This window comes from Megalops cyprinoides, chromosome 14 (genome assembly GCF_013368585.1).
Source record: "Megalops cyprinoides isolate fMegCyp1 chromosome 14, fMegCyp1.pri, whole genome shotgun sequence".
Classification (NCBI taxonomy): Eukaryota; Metazoa; Chordata; class Actinopteri; order Elopiformes; family Megalopidae; genus Megalops; species Megalops cyprinoides.
In genome coordinates, this window is record NC_050596.1 from 21342001 (window position 1) to 21358840 (window position 16840).

General features: G+C 40.4%; 1 protein-coding gene across 1 annotated transcript in view; it reads right to left on the bottom strand.

Moving 5' to 3' along the window:
- The window catches only part of LOC118788809 (low-density lipoprotein receptor-related protein 1B-like), a 358625-nt gene that overhangs the window by 111834 nt on the left and 229951 nt on the right, over positions 1 to 16840 (bottom strand). The window contains exons 32-39 of the mRNA XM_036544915.1: positions 15264 to 15404; positions 13426 to 13551; positions 12489 to 12620; positions 7399 to 7533; positions 7166 to 7295; positions 4385 to 4511; positions 4043 to 4194; positions 3580 to 3704 (exon numbers count right to left, since the gene is read on the bottom strand). Coding sequence (XP_036400808.1) covers positions 3580 to 3704; positions 4043 to 4194; positions 4385 to 4511; positions 7166 to 7295; positions 7399 to 7533; positions 12489 to 12620; positions 13426 to 13551; positions 15264 to 15404 — 1068 coding nt within the window. The remainder of the gene's footprint in view (positions 1 to 3579; positions 3705 to 4042; positions 4195 to 4384; positions 4512 to 7165; positions 7296 to 7398; positions 7534 to 12488; positions 12621 to 13425; positions 13552 to 15263; positions 15405 to 16840) is intronic.

The following is a 16840-nucleotide window of genomic DNA, read 5'->3' on the forward strand; positions in this document are numbered from 1 at the left end:
CTCTTTGCTTCAGACTTTCACACATATTTACATAGATGCATGCATGATGGCACACACACACAGACACAGACACACACACGCGCACACACACACACACACACACACACACACACACACACACACACTTCCCACTGCACCTTCAGATGTTTTATTACTGTCCTTACCAGATAAAAAAGGAAAACCCAAAATACCAGTCTAAGCAATAGTGTATCAAAGAAAAAGGTTTTTTAAAGGCTGAGGGCTCACCTTGGTCAAACAAGGTCAAGGCCAAGATGCATTAATGTTAGGTTTATCGTTTGCCCTTCTAGGCAGCCATCTATTTAAATGTGATAACAATGCTACAAAGTAAGGATGTAAGTGAAGTCCAAATGAGCCTCTTTGTTCAATACGATGAATATGGCACGCAAACAATTAATGAGAAATTTCAACACAGAAAATGTACGGTGTAGAGTCATGTAAGGTGGCTACTCCAAGCACAAAGGGAGCTGCCTTAAGTCTGTAAAGAAACAGATACGGGATGTGTTGACTACTCTGAAATGCAACCTTCTCAGGCTAGTATTATCCTGATTAGGAGTACATGGTTGCTGTTCAAATGATCAGTCCAGCCGATGGCTGAATATATTTGTTTCATGACTGCGCTCCACTGAGAATGTTGCCATATGCGGAGGAGGCCTGACTGGCAAGCACATTACAAACTGCCTAGTCATGTGATGGCAGATAAAGGAAATGAAGCATGGAGATGGTAGAAACAGCAAGATATCAATGCAAGCAAAGATCAGAAAAATATAATGCAACAGTACCAACGTACACCCAACATATGCACCGCACTGCTGAATTGTGTACCCACACACAGAATTTTGACAAAGTCAAACTCAGCTCCTTTATACAAATACACAAAGGCCTTTATAATATGATAAACTGAACCTTTATATACAATGTATTTAATTTGATATACATATATTATAAGCATACTGCCTACAGTTATTTATTCAATAAAGAGATAAATACATTATGTAACTTTCTCTTGATAATCCTCTTTGTTAATGCTGTGTTAAATCCAAATTACGTCTACACAGTCCATGGTGTAACACTGAAAGTCTTTCCTATAATCCCAGAATGTGAGCAAGCTCCGACAGGGTAATCGATCTTTTTCAAACTTTCGAAAAGTTTCACATCAAGGCAAAAGTATTCCAATCAAGGAAAACATGTCTCAGACAGGAAGTTCCCTCTGTAGGTGTTAACACAAAATGCAGTGCCTCTTGGGAAGACCTTTCCTAATATATCTTGCTCTGTATAACACCAATGCCTCTAAGCAAGCAATACCACTTAATGACAAATGAGGGCCAAGTGGTACAAAAGACAACACTGTGAACTTGTTCTAATCAAGGGGCTTTATAAGAAGGGAGGGCACACAATCTGAGGCTTTTTGTCCAAGCCTGTCACTCTCAGTTCACAAGTATTAGTGTGAATTGCTCTAAAAAAAAACCTTCTTATTCTAATTTAACAGCTGTGGCACTGATTCCTTAAATGGAAATAAACTGTGACAGATGATTTTTGGACTGGATTTCAAGGCTCAGACTCAGAATTTCACTTTAGTGGCATTTGTCAAGATCTGGAGAAAAATATTACAGCAGTGAAAAAGACAATCCTACAATTAAAGTTCTCCCAATGTGTAGATTCAGCTCCCTTACCCTAAGCAAGATAATGAACTTGGAATGAATTACAGCCAGACTGACTAATGCATGTCCCAGAACTATGCAGAAATTTTCACTCCTCTATTGGATTTTTAGTAATGCATGTATTGTGATTTTTTAAAATTTTTTGCCTAATATATCTTTCACCTTTTCCTAATGTCTGTATCTTTGAGGCATACAAGCGCTCCACAATGACAGACAGCATAGGGATGCAGCTTGCTAATATGTAGAGCCTACTATAACACAGCAGCTGCTTGTGAGATTTCTCACTACTGATTCTTCATAGTGCATATTGATGGCGACATAAAAACACAGGCTGACTGTCTAGCTATGAATTTCACAATACAATTACCATTTACCATATGGTAACCAAACGAATGGAGGGAGGCACAAGGCAATCAATGGTACAACAGACATGCTCAATCATATAGTCTACACCAGCGTTTCTCAAACCTCTCCTGGAGTACCACTTGTCCTGCATGTTTTCAATCTCTCCCAGCTCCAACACAGCTGATTCAAATGATCAGTTTGTTATTAGGCAGCTTCAGGAGTTCATAACCAGTTGATCATTTGAATCAGCTGTGTTGGAGCAGGGACAGATCTAAAACATGCAGGACAAGTGGTACTCCAGGAGAGGTTTGAGAAACGTTGGTCTACACCAAGGAGCCACCTGTGCCACAGTGTATTACTAGCTTAGTGGCCTTAGCTGTAAACAACATGGCACATAATTTTTTTAGTCAGAAGACTACATTAATGTAAGTGGATTAAGTAAAAGTAGCGCCATTAAATTGATGGACTTGCAAATACAGCGTTAAATGCATAGACAGATACTGCAGCATAGCAGATTGGAACTCTAGAATTCTGCAGATCATTAACATGGGTAATATGTTGGTTTTAGTACCTTTAAGTGTTATATGGATAAGCAGCAAATTGAGTTTCCAAGCATATGTTGCGTATGGATACGTGACAGATAGGAAATGTGTGAATATTGGTTGGAAATAGATTTCATCCAACACAATTCCAAAGGATTGTGTTTCATCAGAATATCTTGGATTCTCGACTATCTCCTTCCTAGTTGGGAATATGTATAATTATCATATAATATTTCCAGATATTGTTTCCATTTATATCAAATACAGAAATATCTAGAATTATTCTTGTTTATAACTTGCAAATAATTCTGACATTATATTTTCACAGATATGTATGAATCCTATTTCTGAGCATTCATTTGGATATAAGGTAGATCTATGCTGAAGTCATTGGATTCTTTGCATTTTGAAACGGTTCTAAAACTGTTACTGTACCAAAATGGAACTTAATGTGGAACATCACCTCTGAGTTATTTAATTTCAAGTTTGAGTAATAATTGGATTTTTTTTTTTTTTTTTGAAAAATTGGAGGAGGGAAAAAAATCCAATATTTATCAGGAACACTGCTTCAGGCAACTTCAGTGTTGATTTTGTGTTTTGAGACTGCATTTTTTAACTGTTACTAAGATGAAAAAGCTTCCTGTCTGTAGGCAAGGAGAAGGTAAATGTTAAATACCAGTACATCCAATTCATCTGCATGCTATGATCACTGCTCCCTCTCAAAGTGGTAAATCTATTTGCTCCATGTGCAGACATGCACACACACACACACACACACATAAAATAATAATAAATAATAATCATAAAGGTACATATTGTTTCCAAAAAGGGCTGTAAATCCCACACAGTTAATCTCAAACACATTAAATCAATCAAAAATACAAGATCTTTTGGTAAAACAACATGGGCGCACCCACACACCCTCACCCGAACACCCACACACACACACACACACACAAACACATTGGGGGTGGGGAATGAGGGTTAAGAGTGCCATTAAGTGGAACCTCAACCTTTCTCCCGGCCTCTGTTAAAGATTTTCACATCCTTCAGGTTGACGCCCAGTCCACTCCTCAAGGTCAGGGCCTCTGTAGCGTCGTTTTTTAGTCCTCTCCGAATGGAGCCATTGGCGTGTGCCCTGTTACATGTTGAGATGGAAGAGACAGGGCTGAGGAAGAGGAAGTCTGACAAGAGGTAATCAATGGCCCTCGACTAATTAAAATCGAAGAACTCATTAAAATACAGTAGACAGCTGGGCCGACAGAAGGTGAGAGAACCTATCCTTGTGATGACATTGAGGTATGCAAGATTTGAATAAAATACAAAAAAGGGTGTCCTCTCTCACCCAAACGATGCAAGGCTTCAGCCAGACCTCTCGCTCTGACCTTGCAAGGAAGGGGATAGTCCAACAAAGGTAGAGCAGCTGGCTTTGTGCAAAAATTCTGAGACTGTAACATTTATGGAAAAATAAATTACCTGTCAGACCAGTAGATGTAAGCCCCAAAGACTGCCACTGAAAACATGTCCACGTTGCTCGCTGACAGCACAATCTCCCGGCTTTCCCCACTCTCAAGGTTGATCCTCTCTATCTTGTCTGTGCGAGCATCGCACCAGTATAATTTGTTTTCCTGGAATGCAATTTTGAAAATAAACTTCTGTGGGAGGTACTCTTATCTTGGCGCTTTATTAACTGAAATAATACCTGGCTGGGAGTGTAAGTCAGCTTTTGGGGGAGTGTTGGGGGGGGGTTGGAGGATCAGTAGAGATCAGGTCAGATGATGGAAAGTACCAAGCAAGCACTTTGGAGCAGGATCTCACCTCATAGTCAATGGAGATCCCGTTTGGCCAGGCAATGCCGGAGCTAACCAGCACAACCTGTTCTGAGCCATCTAGGCGTGCCCTTCCGATGCATGAGGTCTGACCCCATTGAGTCCAGAACATGTAGCTGTAAAATAAAGGAAAATGGAGGGGTGTAGGTAAAATTCAGCCCACTGCAACACAGCTTTAAATCCTATACAGACTAACCATTAATATACCAAACCATGGAAGCACCTACTTTCTACAGTTTTGTACTGTAACACAATACTATTCTACACTGAAGCCACTGAAAGCAGGTTGATGTTTGAAAATTTTACAATGATATCACTTTGCTTCAATTGTTGATAGACAGACAAGACACTGGTAAGCTATACGAGCATCTGAATCTTTCTCAGGTTGGTTTCACATTGAGTGATACAGACAACAGCTAATAGCTGATCTCGAAGCACCTGATGCAGTCTTGAGGGAAAAATAAAACAAATGGATGATTCAGAAGGTAAGTGGTGTAGGACCAATTTTATATTTGCAACTGAAACACGCTTTTCTCTCATCAATCTTGAATCAACCCCTGGAACACTCAGAGCACACATGCGTCTTCTGGAATGTCTTTATTTTTTATTAAAGAGCAAACCTCTCCTCTTAATACTGTATGGTTTATGGACTTGCCATCTGATAAGGGGGACAAGATTGTGCTTTGTATGACCCCTCTGTCATGCAGAAAAACACACCACACAGAAAACACAGTAAAACAATTCCATGTCCTCTCAAAGAGAACACTGTTTGCATTGTGCTTAAAAAAAACACAGACATCCTATTGCCCATCCATCCATGTGCTGCACTTAATGCATCTGAAACACCTGTGACTTCAAAGAAGGGGATTCCAGGTTTGGTAAAGAGGTTACTGGAGATTCTCACACAACACTGTCTAATCAGATCGTGTGGCAATTACAGGTGAGTTTTTGACCAATGATTGAACTGTGTGCCCTTGTGGAGCAAAAGCCTTTGAGGTAGTGGTATATAACGGCAACAAGATCAAATGGAACTTTGCTCTGATGGGGACAGATGCACTATGTTTTACCTCAACCAACTCTAAAACTGGGACCCTTCAGCAAATGTACCCTGCATCCTGAACTCATTGCCAGCTCACAAATGCAAGAATCTTTTTCAATAACAGACATACTCCATTCTGAAACCACAACCAACTCTGGAAAGTGAATCCCTTGTCAATATGCCATTGGGGACAAAATGACCTAATACAAAGTCTGAAGGTGCTTACATAAGTCAACAATGTCTCTTCATCATTCCCCCCATGTCAATTTCCTTAGACAAAAGAAAGCATACGTAACATTTTCCACTTGCCAATGGACAGTAATTCCTGCTCTAATAAAAAAAAAAAAAATGATCAGGGGGATGAGTATGGACAAGGAGAATGACAGCAGTACATCTGTAGGATGTGAGCCTCACCTGAGCTCAACCTCCTCGGCTTCACACACAGAAAGAGAAGAAACGCACAGAAAAGGTGTGTTCTTTATAATGTGTTTTTGCTTTCTTTCTGAACTGGTTTCTCTGTGGCCGTGCACAGCTCTGAGACATTATGCAAGGAGGTGGCAGCGGTCTGCCTGCACTGAAATCCGGCTGTGAATCCCGTTAATGAAAAGGGGGGAGACGAGAAAAAGGCCAGATTGAACTTAAAATGCCCTAGAACAGATGGGAGAGCGCCACGCCACAGTGCTTAACGTTCTCCCTCTGCTTCAGTAACAGGACGCGGAAGGATAATTGTCTCGCCGCGTTTTACACCTGTGGTCGCACGTGGCATGTAAAAACGCCGCTGTCATCGCGTCCCGGATCTGTGGAACGCGGCGTCACTTTGCAAGCAAAGCCACATTAATAACCACCTGCTCAGTCACCGAGCTGCGGAGGCGCTGGGCAATCGGCGCACGGTGCTTAGCGTGGAGGTTTTCAAACAGGATTTGGGATTCTCTGAAATAATCCTTCCTGAAGTATCTGCAAAGCGACGACTTAACGAGTTATTGCAGCAGCAGCAGTGGCGGCTCCTTCCCCTCCATACACCTGTGCCTTTTCTATTTATTCAAACTATCTATTGCTGAGAACAGCACCGCTTCGGGAGGCAATTCATTCATCTTGTGATTGGTGAGCATCTGAAGCCGACCGGAGACAGTATGTGCTCCAGATTCTTTTTTACTACCCACAAATCAAACTAAATATTGACAGTCACATTTTCTTCTTTTCAGCATCTGTCAGCTTCAGCAGCACTGCAAAGAATATGCCAGATAACACAGTGGGAAGTGTGCGACAATGGGATGCATGCATTATTGTTTTGATTAATGCATTAATAACTGTACTAGCTTTTGCTGGTAAGCCATGTCAAGGAGTATTAAGCCTTTATTCCAGCCACAATGATTGCTATATATACAAAATTGATTATTCTGTTTAATTACTCAAAGTTAATGGCAAAGCGCATCATGGTCTAACACAATTAGGTCCAAAGAAATGTACTTTCTTAAACTGATTATTGCTTTTTAATGTGCTATTAATGGCTTTGCGTTTTGAAATGTTTTGCTTGAATAAATTCAATTCAGGTTAATTGTACTTTTGGTGAATAATGTGTTAATGAATGTTATAGCAAAACTTGTTTTTTGCACAGTTTTAATATGCTTTAGATGTGTTCATTCACAATTGTTGTCTGGCAGTTTCTGTAAATGTGCAAATGACCTGCCTCTCTTGTCGTATGTGTAGAAAAATATTATTATATGCACGCACCCTTTGACTGGATGGACAGCGATGGCTCTTGGCTGGTCAAGCCCCTGGGAGATGACCACGGATCGGTACTGACCATTCAGTCTAGAAATCTCGATGAGGTTGAAGCCATGGTCTGTCCAATAGATGTTACCTGGAGGCAAAAATAACAAACCGCCTGTTGTTGAATGCAACACAGAGACAATGCTGTTAGTCATGTGTCTGGGGCATTTTGTTTTCTTCTGAGGTGCACTGACCAGCAAGCCAATCCACTGCAATCCCCTCCACTCGGCCGATGCCATTGGTGACGATGTCCTCTTTCCAGGTTTGATCCCGTTTTGCTCTGGATATTCTGTTTAAGCCCATGTCTGTCCAGTAGATTGTGTCATTCCCTGTGGAAACACATTCATATCAAACAGGTAATAAGGACCTTACTATTTATCAAAAACTGATGATAAACTCTTCATTAGAAAGCAGACTGACACGTATTACCTGAAAGAATATCAACAAGTTCACGGAGTGCTGACAACTAATGAGATGTACATAAAGATGTTGAATAATGTACAGGCATTAAAGATGAAACACTCATGAATGCTTTCCCAGTAAGAGACCTAATCTGTCAAGACCTGCCTTGCCTCTCATAAGGCTAAAGCATGCCGAATTACTGTTGACTGTTCATGAAATCCCAGAAATGTGACGAATGCGAATGTATCTAACCTACCTCCGCATCTCTACTCCTTAATGAAAAGATGCACACAGACTACCAGCATGATTTTGATTCATTTGACAGACAATGGCAGATGAAATAAGACCTAATACATGTTAGAGAACTTAGCAGCACTTAAAAGGGTATCTTTTTACTGCAGGATGGGTTCATTTTCGGACACTGCTACAGATATGTCGCTGACAAAGAGCTACAACTTTCCACCTTCAGACGTAAACCAAGATGCACGCCTTGCACGAACACGCCTTTCAGACGGAGCTGCTTCTCAGCCTCTTAGCTCTGCCACACATCAGAGAGACACTTGAAAGGTCTTCTCACAAATTGAGAGAACATACATTCAAAGAAATTCAAAGAAATCTCAGGTTGAAGTGCAGACACCAGCATCATCATTTTTTTTTACTTTGCTTTTTCTGGGGTTTTTAGTCTGTTTTTACCCTTTTTCTCTATTGCAGAAAGGCAGTGGACGCGATTGCCCTGGCTGTTGTGCATCCTCCACTTCAACATTTTATTTTCCTAAAAAGAGCTTCAGTCTGGTTGGACGTAATTCAACACTTTCCGAAGCTGGCAGTAATGCAGAACTCATACCGAGAATTTTCTTGCATTTGACAAAATTCACCTGGAGGACCTGTTTACACTTGAATGGCCTGCTGTATACAGAAGTGCAAATAGTGTGTGCACACAGTCGGTTGCTTTCTTGTGCACTTTGTTGGGCATTTGTCTTTCACCACTTAAGGGGCTTTCTCACAAGCCTGATTCGTGATAACACTGAGCAAGAAAATGCTTTCTTTCTGATCAGAGCAGGCAACAGATAGAGAGCCAAGCAGAGGTGTGCAATAGTGCAGAATATTCAAATTTCATGGTGCTGCAAGCACCCACCGTCCAGCACAGTTGAGACTAAGCGGTATCAAATGCTTTTAAACATGCATAAAAACAATCATACAATCTCCCAGAAAAAAACATAATTGCAAACAGTTTTTAAGTAACCTACATACTCCCACATTGTTTACAGTAAGAGAGACCCGCGCCGTTCACCAACAATCATTCTGCATATTACACACCTTTTTTGGCATTATTACATAAATATCATACAGCTATACTCAACAAAATTGCTTGCTACAAACATAAGCAAGAGACTGCCCACTGCTTTGGCCCCATGTCCTGTGTTGAAACAGTCTTCTGCCTTTCCTGTGTTACGTAAGAAGTGCGTGGAAATGAGAAGTAAGACATGTTCAGACAATTCACCACTGATTGGTTTTTCACACAATTCTTGAGCAGTGTTTCAACAGATTGATTCTCCAGTGTGCAAACACCTCCTGATGCTCTTGATATACAGGGAAACAGGCTTGTGTTATTGCCTTTCCTGGTTTCAATTCAAAATGCATTCCTGGACTTGTAATTACTGTCTTATAGGCATTCTATCATCTTGATGAACAACTGACTGTCACTGCTCAAGTTAAATGCACATTTCTATTTATGCTCCCTTTCATTTTTTTTGTCTGTTTTCCCTTGCTGTTTCATCTTCCATATGAAGCATAATCATAGCACAGCCCTGTAAGCATGTGTGCTCAAGAAGAGTGGTGCACATTTCTGAAACGATGGACCACTCAAGAGAATGCAAGATATGTTCTCTGTAATGTCCAATATATGCTCTCAGGAGCTGTGCTCTCCTTTCATGTTCTAACAGCATGCATTCAGAATATAAGCAGCTGAGGACAGTCCATTAAATATATTTACTGTTTACCATTTATAGTACTTTGTGGTGCATCTGCACTGTATTTTTTTTAATATAATGGCTGGCATAATGGTGTGTGTGTGTGTGTGTGTGTGTGTGTGTGTGTGTGTGTGTGTGTGTGTGTGCGCGCATGTTGGTATTCACATCAATAGTGTTAACTGACAGTGTTAATGTTAATGTCAGTGTGCCAGAGCATACACAGAATGGCATGATGCTACATCTTGAAGGGACAATCAAAGGTTTGAGAATAGGGCATGTAACCTATGTTCATGTGGCTGTTTTTGTTAAGTCACACATTTTTTTCACATCCACTGGAGAGCAATTTTAGATATATTTCTGATGATTAAATTCTGTCATCATGACATTGGCCAGATTTGGATTCCCCACTCTGTTCTGTGGCCTTTCTCCTAGAGGGATCAAGTAAGCAATTCTTATCCTTTTCAATGCCTCCGGTATTGTGGAAAATTAATATTTGTTAGAATGTTTGTGAATCCACATTGTATTCATAAGTGTCACTTTGAAAGGGTAAGACTAGGGCTGAGTGATATAGCCGTCGCAATTTATTGAATAGGTATTTTTAGCGCAATAACAGCTATCCCCAGTATGTGGCGTTTTTTTCCCGTATTGTTTTCCTTTTAGTCATACCTGATGCAGGAGCACTGGGGATAGCTGTTATTGCACTAAAAACAGCTATTCAATCACGACGGCTATATGGCCCAGTAAGACCCCTCACAGCATGACAATTCTGCTGAATGGTTTGATAGCAGCACATTTTTAAGTCCAGGCCAATACAGCGCATGACCATGGTCTCTTTGCAGTCAGAAGCTGCTGCATGTAATTTACATTAAAAATAAATGTGCTTAGCATCCACAACAAAAAATGAATACCACTCATTTGAAATTAGAGCAGAAAATAGGTCATGTCAAGTCACTGCAATGATTTATTTATTTGTTTTTGCTTGAATACTGTGTTTACAGATTGAAAAATACAGAGATCTTATCCATTGAGTCACACATTTCATCTAGGAAACAAGTATTTCACTGCAGTTTAAAATTTTCATGTATTTGTCCCATCAATTTTCTTTGTCCCATTTCTCCCATCCCTGTAAAATTTCAGTGGTTACGTGTGTGTATGCATATCATACACCAGAGGTGGACCATTCCATTCTGAAGGGCCAAATCCCTCTAGGATTTAAAGCTGACTTGCCATTCAATACCAATTTAATAAGAACTAGGTGATGTGACTACCTATCTAGGCAACAGCTTCAATTAATCATTTAAGAGCTCTATGGAAATGGGACTATGGAATTTCCCATCAACACCATGAGCCAGCTTTCATCTTTGCAGTTCTCTCCCAGCGGAAGGCAGAACACAAATGAAGCAGGACTAACATCAGCTTTATTCATAGTTCCATGCAGTGTCATAAATCCACTCACATTTGTGGAGCACTGTTCCACAATACAGTAATGTATCGTTCACACCAGTAAACCATAACCACCACGAGTCATGAAAATGGCATTGGTAGCTCGACACAGGGCTCAAGCATTATCCTCCATGCTTTACCTTCCACTGATACCATATCTCAGAAATTACTTTGTGCCACACATTTGTCATCCATAACGTGGGGCTGTGCAACATTAGCAGCTATGTTGCCATGAGCTCTAATCATAGCTTTCTCAAAATCTGCCAAGAAAATCGCACAGGTTATGAATAACATTTCCACATTAGATACATGCTAATGTGCAAAGATAAACAGCTTGCTCATATGCGCTTGACACAAAATTGGCAGGGGGTGGGGTGATCAACCAGATAAAATTCAAGAAAAAAATAAACAAGCTGATTGTGAGACTCCAGGTGGTTCACTGGGTTAAGGTGCTTGTCGTAAATATAACTGTGTGCAAAGTGAATTCTAGCTCTTAATTTGTGAAAAGGTTGTACACTGATTTGGCCTGTAGACGGAGCTGAATGTGTGTATACAATGATATGATAAATGCAAAGGTGAAATAGCAAAAGTATCCGGGATTGCCAAAATGTAGCTGGTGTGTTGCAACAAGGCTATAGGCCATTGTTAGTGCTGTCATACTTGTGCTAGGAAGTTTTTTTTTTTTTTTACATAGCTATAATATTGAGGACTCACCACTTAATTATCTGTTGTTTCAGCATTAACAACATTCAGCCTTTTCCCCCCAAATTTCAATGAGCCTTATCAAATGACTCAGCTGATGACTATTGGCATCGGTATCAGACCGAAAATTCAGGTATCAGTTGGGCTCTAGACTAAATATTAAATACTAAAGCGTTGTGGATGTAAATTCCCAATGCCCAGCCAAGCTGAAGAGAGACTTTTTTGCCCATTAGTACTTATTTTAAGTTTGGAATACCAAACACTTTTCTCCCTTTTTCCTCCCAATTCAGAATGCCTAACTGCATCCTTAGACATGGCACCCCTATTTCTGCAACCTCTGCTGTCAGTACAGGAGGGTGGGACAAACACATGCTTTCCTCAGAAACATGTGATGTCAACCTCTGCTTCTTTACACACTGCAGCTTCCATGCCAAGATTGTGCAGACTTGAGTTCCAGAGGGACACTTCATGTGCAGATTTATGCAGGGAACTCCAGGTGCCCGATCAACCACCAGGGGTTGCTGATGAGCAATAGAGCAGACAGAGCAGCCCCCCACCCCCCATATCCCCCAGCAGAAAGAAGCCAATTTGTTCCAACACCATAGACTGCCGGTCATTATCAGCTGATGACATGGCTGGCATCGAATCCCAGCCATAGTGCTCAACCTTGTGACAGCAAGCGCTTTTACTGATTGAACCACTCAGGAGTCAACTGGTCCCTTTTTAAATGAAATGTGTGCACACAGTTTCTGGGGCCCCAATATTACCTGCATGAAAGTCGACGCCCACAGCAAACAGCGTGCCACTAACTGGCATCAATGCCTCTGTGTGGTCAGTGGGGTCCAGCGAGATTCCTCGGATTCCCTCATGAATAGAGTACATCAGGAATGACCCGATGCCTATGACAACAAAAAAGGAAAATGATTATAGATTTTTTTTTAATTTATTTAGAAAATAGCCTAATCCATGGTCACCTATATAGAAAACACTTCACATTTTATTCATTTAAAGAGCTGGATATTCAACAAAGCATTTCAGATTAAGCAGGTTCAGTATACACTGATCATTTCAGTCACAATTTATCCAAGTTGATCCAATTACTTTATGCAGTCCAGGGTTGGAAAAGAACCAAAGAACAAGCTGCATTTATGGCAGAGTAACACCAGAGGCCCTGGCCCTGATTACTGATGGCTTATTTCAGATGGCTGCTGGTTTAGAGGGTCAAACTCATTATTGCTGCCATTACAATGTGTAATTACAGTGCAATTCTAGACCAAAAAATACGTTTAAGTAACCATAAGAGTTGTCAATGCCAAAAAAGTAGGCTCACTTGGTCTCGCTTCACCAGTGTCATGACAACACTGCCCAATGCACTGCACTTAGCTTCACTTCAAACAACATGTGCTCCTAACTTATATCAGCAGTCCTGGCAAGTCAGTGATGCTAGTTTTGATTTTCATAGGTTACCTCTCTGCCATAGTCTAAATATTACATATGCAGTGTGGGTGTTTTTAGCGTGTGCACCATAACATTAAGTGCTGAGGGTTCCCTGTAGCGTAAGTGCCGTGTAACTCAAGCTGCAATTAACCCACACTATACAGATTTGGAATGGGAGTATGCACCTCTGAAACACAGTATGACCACTCTCCACTTCCCCCATGAGGGCAGGCGGGTACTTCCTGCTGTTAAACAGCGGTCACATACCTTCACAAGACACGCGATCGCTGCGCAGGTGGTAGCCCACCGTACAGGAGCAGCTGCGAGTGTTCTCGGACGTCGGGAAGCACAGCTGAGAGCAGCCACCATTGTTGAGCTGACACGGGTTCCTCCCTAGGTGGGACACATGAAGACACTGAAGAGCATGGTACCAAGGGCAACAGTAGACAGGTATCTCAGGATGGCATAGAGGCAACCTTGCCTTTACTTTCTGGTTCTTAAGTTTGTGCAAGATCAGTGTTTTGATTAGATTCAAAGCACAGCTGAAACCGTTATCTAAACAAATCAATGGTGACAATACAATAAGCAAGCCTTAATTATATTCGAAGTAATAAAACAGCAAAAGCTGTTTCTTCAATATCTTTTTTTTTTTGTGGACCTTGGAATTTTTGCAGGCTTATCATTCAGCAGTGAATTCATGTTAAGCACTGTAGGCCCTATTGTACCAGATCTGACATCTGCAGAAATCAGAGCAGGATTACACTGAAGTCAGTGAAGGGCAAAATGAATCATTAATGTAGTCCCTCCTAGGTACAAATTGATGAGCACATTAAATTATTTTGCAAAGATTTTAAACACTCCTTTTAATGAAATATAATTCAGTTTTAAAGCATTAAAGACAGGAGGTAGGGGTTCAGTGCATTGCTAGAACTCAAGGCCTTTGGAAAACCACTAATTAGATGGCAAGAAACATGATATGCAAAAGTACATTCAGTCAACTATATCAGCTCATTAAAATAACCAGAGAATAATATGTTATCAGATTTTTCTTAATAAATTTCTGTGGTAGATTAATCAGAAAAAATCTCATCCTGAAACAGACATTGTCAGCTATGACATGTAAGCATGCATAGTGATGCATTATAATTTATTTACGGTGAATGCATTATCACTTTGAATCTTGTACACATCACACCATATGCTGGCAGTCGTTTTCCACTTGCAAAACACCATCGTGATGCATGATATCATTTTCCATTCCGCAGACACACCAAGGGAACTGCAAACAGGAGGACTCTCTCTCCAGCACCTCTTCTACCAACAGCCTCTAATTAAGCTGATCATGTCTTTACGATGCTCAAGAACACTCAGGGAAGGGCCAAAGTGAGAGAGAGAGAGAAAAAAAAAATCATCTCTACGGCTTTGCTCCTCGGACACCTCATCACCAACACCCCAGCTGGCTTCTGTGGGGCAGAGTAATGAGACATGCCCGCACTCCCATGCGGTCTCTGTCAAAGAGATGAATGAAGTAGCTAATTGGTATGAGGGAGTCTGAAGAGCTAGTAAAAAGATTTACCTTAAAGACTCCTTAATTGCCATTTTTTATACTAATGGAACGTTGAGGAGATCCACAGCAATACTGTTAATGGAGCTGTCATTAATACGGATGGCTCTGCCAATAGCTCAAGAAAACTGACGGCACACTCCCCTCAGTATTTAAACATCTCCCTGCTCTTTAATGGATTAAAAGGTGCTCGCTTCCATTTGTGGTCCCCTCCCCAAAAATATGCAAAAAGGAAAGAAATTACCCAGGGAAATTTCTGCTGGGCTAAGTGCTATATTCCTCTAACTCTTGCAAGATTAAGTAAAAGTCAATTATTCAATGTCTGATTTCACTGGACAACCTTCAGTCTCAGACAACACACATTTTTAGTATTGCGTTGTTGCACTACTATATATATATATATATATATATATATATATATATATACACACACACCTATGTATACCTATATATATATATATATGTAACAACCCCTGAAAGAGATAAAAACATAACAAGCCAGAATTTTTACAATGCCTCAGGGCAGTGGAGAAAGAGTTACCTTTCTGTCCCTCCTTGTCATACACTTTCATGTGCACCACCCCGCTGGTCTTGTTCCTCAAAACCACAGGGTTCCGTCCATCCCTCTTCGTGACAGTCCCCATTTGGGCTGAACTGTCGTCCGCCCACCACAGCTTGCCACCTGAAACAAACACCAGTCACTACACATGTCCACCTCACATCAAATTACTATTATTTACCTGCTTGACAGACATTCCAACCTTGAGCACTTTTTACAATTTACACGAAAACCCATTCAAATGGGATCAGTGGACCAATGAAGACCTCTACTGTGTATTGCTGGCTAGCTCACTGAAAAACTGGTGACTTGCAGGATGAAAAATTTATAACCAAGATTCTACTAAGCTTCATCAGGTTTGTAGTTTTCTTTTCCCATATTTATCTTCCCTTTACATTTACTTGAAGCCAGCAAGATAGCTGAGTACTGCACAGTAAATGGAATCATGTCTCTGTCTAGCAGGACAATATTCAGTGTGTCTTGTCTGGAAAAAGTGTTTGAAATTTTACCTCTGGGAGAGCGTGCAGTTAGAAGAATCCTAACTTCCACGCTTCTTATCACAGTTCCTTCTAAATATTCTGAAGAGCTCAACTCAGTTACAACACCAGGCCTTGACACTTTGAAATGTTGCCAAGTCATTAATTTTTGGTTGCCCTAATTGACATTGCGATTGTTGTGATTTAACATTATATAATGTATTGGTAAATTGCTGAGAAAACAATGCTCACCTATGTTTGTTTCAACTAGAATGGTCAAGTTCAGCTGTAATTTTTATTGTCCTTTTTTATTGCAATATATGTGCATACACATTTTGGGCTGTTCTTTTTGCACAAATAACACTTCAGAAGCCACAAAACAATCCAGTCACGTTGAGTGTATTTAGAGGTAGAAATTTGCAGCCTGGTAGATTTCACTCTACAAGCACATATCTCTTTTTAATACAAGTCAATGGCGCAAGGTAGCAATTGCCTATAACATTAACAAGGGATGCTATATATTTAGGTTATGTCTTAACTTTGATGTACATGAGTAGAAAAAAACACAAAATAATGTGTGCTGTGCTTTCCTTGTTGGGGACATTATCTGAATATAGTTAACCTCAACAATACTAAATGTGCATGTGTTTCCCCAAAATCAACAATCATTCAACAAGGTGAATGTCAGGTGGCTGGCTAGCCAAATAGCTGGAAACAAAACCAGGCTAGTGAGCTAAATGAAATTATTCCTCCTCATCACTGTGCAGACCAATACACTACATAATTTCCTGCTGCCTTTCTATATGCTATATTGGTAGTAGTAGTAGCAGCAGTAGTAGTAGTACTGGTGGTAGCATTGGTAGAAGCGGGAATAGCAGTATATTTGTTTAACACCTTACTAACACATTATTATATATATCATAACTGCATTAACAACCTAACTAGATACAGAGCAGCCAGAATTACAGTAAATAGGTATTAATGTGAACAATTGTGCCATACTAAAAGCACAATACTAAAAACACAGTGCCTTGCAATTGCTCTCAGGAACAGCACCATAATACTACAGTACAGTCATTACTA